We start from the raw sequence: 6,040 nt of genomic DNA on the forward strand, positions 1-6,040 counted from the left end.
CTTGTACGCTGAAACCGAAAATGAAATCCATTGTTCTCTACCACGTACAGATTTTCACAAAACGTCATAATGCAATACACAAAAGAAAGACCACAACATATTGCTTTGAGACTAAAAGATGTAGATTTCACAAAAATATCAGGATGAATGAGGACCCATATTTATTCAGTTTGTTTGTATTTTTATTAACAAACATAATTATAAAAATGTCAATTGTGGTGAAAGAAATTATGATTTGATCTAAGTAAGAGTTTTTTCTTCCCAATTTGTAAAAAAATCCTAAGTGATAAAAAAAAAATGCATGTTATTTTTGAAATCTAAGTAGCTGAATTATGGAAAATCCGTTATTAAAACCAAAACAACTTTTATGAAGTTTAAGTTCGCAGGGGTATGTTATTCATTCACCAATAAAATATTTATACTGTTACACTATCAATAAACACAAAAACAGCATCATTCAATAAAATTCTTAGGAAATTGAAACAACCAAAAACAAATTTATAGATTGTTGACCATTATAAATACATAGACTGTACAACCAAAGAACACGTACACAGTAGATTAGTCATCATTTATGAAAGTATATAGTTTGGTTTCATCAATACAATGTTTTATAATCATTCATCACTAAAACAAGAATTTCTATCTTCTGAAAATTGTTCATCAATTAATAAAACATGTGGATTACTCATCCATCAATAGAGCATGTGAGCTATTCATCACCCAATAAAAATTATAGATATTTATCTGTAAAAATATATTTCGATGATTTATTAAATTATATAGCTAAATGAATGAAAAACACTTGCAAAAATTGAAAATGTATGTAATAGTAAAGGTCATAGAAATTTCACACAAATGTTTCAAGAACATGTCAATAAAATTTCAAACAAAGTAATACAAATACAAAGATATTACAATCAGTAACTTCAATGAAATTATATACTCATATCTCTGTAACTTACTTAGAAATATTCAGTTTATTAACCTTCGTAATATTTAATACTTATATAACTACTGATGTTTTGAACTACGTACTATAAATGTACAAGTGTGCACAGATCATAGTTTCTTAATTTAAGTAATTTCTATTTCTTGTTAAATTCAAGTAACTATTATTATTTAGTGTTATATTATTCAGGCTGAATATTTGTGTAAGAAACTAGTAAGTGAATCCTTTTGTAGCTATGAGTATCTATAACTAGACATTGTGGGCCTCACTGGATACTTCACACACACAGTTTTTTATCCTATTTAACAACTTAAATCTATGTTTGAGGAATAATTTAACACTATGTGCATGGGTAGGGATCAAAGTGCACATATAACAGCTTTTACAGAGTTACATTCAAAACTTAATAAAACAACTTTTATTATTAATGTACATCAATAAACTTGGAATTAAAATATAGTTTATAATTCAAACTTTAATAATATGCAAGTTTTGATTTCATAATTTAAATAAGTTCTCAGTCTTCACTTTATGTATTATGTGATTCATCTCTGCTCTGAATTCTCACTTTAGATTTTCTTTCTTCCCTTATATGGGATTTAAAATGTCTATTAATAAAAAAAAACTCTCTCTCTCTCTATATATATATATATATATAAAGGTAAGAATTTAAAATAATGGGTTTCCCACCTTTCTTTTTTTTCTGAGATATTAAATACTTTGTTACACCCACTATATAAGCTCCTTCCAACTCTTCATGCTTTTGAATTTACTTATTTACTCAAGCTAATTTATCAATGGTACATACTCATAACCAACAGAAAAGCCATTTTGTATATTATGCAGTTATTATGTTTTTATATTAATTTATTTGGGTGAAAGATGCCATTTCCCAAGTAAATAGTATTGAGTGAATACTAAAATCAGAACTCTGATGAGTAATGTAATTTTTTAAGCCTTCTTACAGGTCAGTTAGAAAGTCGGGTAAATCATGAGAGTTTTAAAGCATTAAGTTTTACTGTTTGAACTATTGTTTGTGTTTCTCTATTTGAAAGTTACATGCATTATTTTTAGACAACCAACTTAGTGAGAAAAATTTAAGGTTACTGAAGACCCACTTCTAAGAGCAAAAGGACACCAACCTTCATGCAAGTGCTAAACATATTATTTTTATGTATATTTTTTATTGATTGATTTTTTTAACAAAATTAACTAAAATATAAAAATTAAAAACTTATTAGGTTAGATAAAAAAACACCTAAGAAACAAAAAAAAAATTTTCATCTCGGGGAATGCTCAAGGAATATAAGTATTTAGGTGTCCCACCAAGTAACCCGAAATTTTGTTTACTCTAAACTCTCTGCATTTCCACTGGTTAATTTATTGTTATTTGGGGTCATTAAACATGGTTCAAAGGGCAATAAACAATAAACTTAAATGAAAACAGATGTAAACTGTTACAAGCCTTAGGCTGTTTAGGGTAAATAATTGTAATTTCCTTTTACAATCAGTGCTCATTATAGAAAGAAGAAAGTATAATTTAAATTTATTTCATAAGTCTTTGTGGTGTTACAAGGTTGATCAAATGGACCAAGCCATATAACATTATAGTAAAGAAAATAACAGATAAGATATAAAGTTTAACTCAAAAGAACAACTGATATCAATTGGTAGGTTCTATAGGTTATTTGAAACTGTAAAATGAAAAAAGTAGTTTGAAAATCACCTTGCACTCACACTAGTCACAGTCTGAGTCAAACTAACTAAAACTAATTCAGAGATAAATCTTTAGTAGAAATACTTTATTAAAAATTGTTATTTTTTTTATGTGTGCACATACTTGTAATTTGTACTAAAAGAATTCCAAATTTCATGAAGATACAATAATAAAATTCAGAATTATAGGATTTATAGAAAACATTTATTCTCCAATACAGGTTTAGACTAACCCCATTCATGTAGTGTTAATGTAACTACGAGTACATATAACTAGACACTGTGGATACTATGGAATCTTTCACACAGTTTTTCATCCTATGTAACAACTGGAAATATCAAAAAACATAAAACAATTATATGAGATGTGCATACACCTCAAAAAATAGTGAAGAACTACATATCTACCACAGAAGTGAAAAATACATGAAAAGTAAATACTCTGTTAAGCTTTACAATATAAAGTAATAAAGTTGAGACAATATATAATTGGCATAAGAAAGCAAGCTCACTCAGACACACAACAAAGTACAATTTGTAAGCAGTCCTAATCCTTAGCTAATAAAAAAAAACCTGTGAATTGTTTTATCTTCACTTGAAGAAAGCACTTAATAACGTAATACAAAAAACTGACTATTATAGCAATTAGATGATAAGTGCTGTTCTCTGATCAGATAATTTGATTAGAAAGGTTCTTTTGTTTAAAGACTTTCATTGTTTATTATTTACACGTGTTAAAGAAATATAGGCCATATATTTACCTAAATACTCTACAGAGTTTTAATTATCTTTCAGAGTAAGTAGGTAATATTACTAAAGTAGGTGGGTAACCTTTGTCAATGTAAGGTGAAGCTTGGGCCAAAGGCACTATCCTCCTAAAAACTAATATAGTGAAAATAAACTAGTTTAATAAATCATCTTAAAAAGTTATAGCTACAATCACTAACAATAACTCAGTGGGTTTAGCTCAATGTTTGTTCTAATGTTATGATAGTTTTCATCTACATGTTAAGTTATGAAATACTTTCCTAATGATATATTATATGCTACGTGTTTACTCTTTTCATAGATATATGTATACCAATAAGAAAGGTTGCATTTGGATGGCTTGGTATTTGGTTTTAATTGTCTGGAGATAAAGAGTAACTTTAATATGTAGATTGACCTACTGTTACCTCATTCATTCTTATGTTCTAACAAAATACTAATTCATGATTTAAAATAAATGAACAAACATACTTAAAATTATGATCTGTGATACATCCAAATTTTTTATTTTCTCATAACTTACCTTCAAGTCGGTTCTGAAACTCTGAATCTGACAAATTCCACTTCTCTGTGTGAACAGTTATCCCCCCAAACCTAGTAACAAATATCTAAATAAGTTCAAGTACCATTATGTGATCAGTAATGTATATTTGAATAAAATATATTTTCTTCAAAGATTTATTAAATATAATTGAAATTAAATCATTAATTCCCTTTTTTTTCATTGAAACTATTAAGCACTAAAACATAATTTAATTTTGCCCTCATTTTAATAAACTTTTGAAAGTGTCACAAGCTTGTAGTCACCAAAAATGCACAATTTATTATCAATTTTATTTATCAGTAAAGATATTTTAGGAGAAACTTCAGCCACTTGATACGAGTTCTCTAACATCAAGGCATTAAAAATTTTAACAAAATATATTATTGTGAATTTTCCAAAGTACTAAGCAAACTAAGATTTATGAAACACACTGCACACTTGCAGTGTAATGTATCAAAGTGACTTCATCACATACAATTATAAGTAATTTTCACTTATCTTTCCAGCATCTTAGTATACTTTAACCTTGATGCAAGTTTTTAGTAAACTGGTTTAATATATATAATATTAAAAAGATATAACTATACTCACTAATAACCAAATAAGTGGGTTTAACTAAATGTTTGTTTTAATGTCATGATAATTTTCTTCTTAGTTAACTTGACATATGGCCAGTTAAGAATGTTACAGAAATTTTCATGAATATTTACTATAAGAAAATGAAACTACGCTAAAATAAATACCTGTCAATATTTCCTTGAAACAAATTCATTGCTAAACAGTACAACCTGGTTGATAATATAATCCTCTTCGAAATTAATAATGGACCCCAAAATCCGACATTTTTCCAAAATGTAAAGTTCTGTGTGAACAAAAACAAAAAACAAAGATTCACTTTGCCCCATATAATTTCTAATCACTAATAAATTAGTTAAATTAAAAATATAATAAATATTACAGTAGTACTTGGCAAGATAACTGTGAACCAAAGAATTCATAGTTCTATATTAAACTATATTAGAAGTCAGAGGTACTACATACTTACATAGCCACTACAATTCTGAAAAATATTAATAATATTGTCAATTATAACACTGCAGAACACTACTGAAATACTTACTCTAGAATTTCACTTCACAGCATGCTACATCCATTTCTTTCACATAAAGTATTTTGAATTATAAATCAGACATTCGTGTCGATGCCTGTTCTGTATGTAAAAAAGTACAAGGAAAAAAAAACTTGAGTTTAAAAAAAATCCTGTTCCGAGTTATGACAAAACAAATCTTTATCAATGCAGAATTACAAAATGAAAATATCACTAGTGATTTAATTATATTGTAAACAATTATAGTCATTATAAAAGAAAGTCCCTAACCATTAATTCTGCTAACACTCACTTCACTCACGATCTCATTTTAGAAACAGAATTACTTTTACATGATGTGTGAGCCCACAGACCTAAAGTTGACAAGAGTATGTTGTGAAGAATTAAGTTATCATTTCTTCCTTCAGATGCAGACACCTGTAGAAACATAATATAATGTTTTGGAACAACATGGGACCTACTGGTCCATCTCAGCTGTCCCATAATCTAAACTAAATCAATTAATGAATAAATCTATTAAAAAAAATCTTAAAGCCAACCCTTATTACTCATATACTTATCAAGCTTTCTCTTAAACTCACTTAAAGTTCCTGCCTCCACACCATCCAAAGGCAACCCATTCCAAAAGGCCAACTACTCTGTCAGAAAAATAACTGTCTTAGCTGAAGATGACTCCTACGCTGCCAAGATTTATATTTATGTCTCCTAGTCCTACTATTCTCACTGTGAAGTATGAAAAAAGATATTGCATCAACACTATCAATTTCCTTTACAACCTTAAATGCCTCAATCATATCCCATCTATCTCTTCTTATATGAAAACCTCTCTATCCCAGGCACCATTCTAGTAACCCTCCTCTGAACCTTTTTCAACAATTCAATGTCTTTCCTAAGTTAAAAAGCCCAAGACTGAACACAATACTCCAAATTTGGCATAACTAGTGGCCTGTAC

The 6,040-nt window shown here is 28.2% G+C and overlaps 1 protein-coding gene across 8 annotated transcripts in view; it reads right to left on the reverse strand.

Moving 5' to 3' along the window:
• LOC106465437 (nudix hydrolase 8-like) overlaps window positions 1-6,040 on the reverse strand; it is a 26,863-nt gene that overhangs the window by 14,496 nt on the left and 6,327 nt on the right. For 2 of the 8 annotated variants that reach the window (XM_013925666.2, XM_022393341.1), the window contains exons 2-4: window positions 5,101-5,185; window positions 4,724-4,842; window positions 3,960-4,030 (exon numbers count right to left, since the gene is read on the reverse strand). In XM_013925666.2, the coding sequence (XP_013781120.1) occupies window positions 3,960-4,030; window positions 4,724-4,752 (100 nt within the window). In that variant the 5' untranslated portion in view covers window positions 4,753-4,842; window positions 5,101-5,185. Of the gene's footprint in view, window positions 1-3,959; window positions 4,031-4,723; window positions 4,843-5,100; window positions 5,191-5,669; window positions 5,727-6,040 lie in introns of those variants that run through there. The other 6 variants (XM_022393339.1, XM_022393340.1, XM_022393336.1 and 3 more) reach the window with 4 other exon arrangements.

The sequence above is a fragment of the Limulus polyphemus genome, unplaced genomic scaffold (genome assembly GCF_000517525.1).
Source record: "Limulus polyphemus unplaced genomic scaffold, Limulus_polyphemus-2.1.2 Scaffold1943, whole genome shotgun sequence".
In the NCBI taxonomy this organism is placed as follows: Eukaryota; Metazoa; Arthropoda; class Merostomata; order Xiphosura; family Limulidae; genus Limulus; species Limulus polyphemus.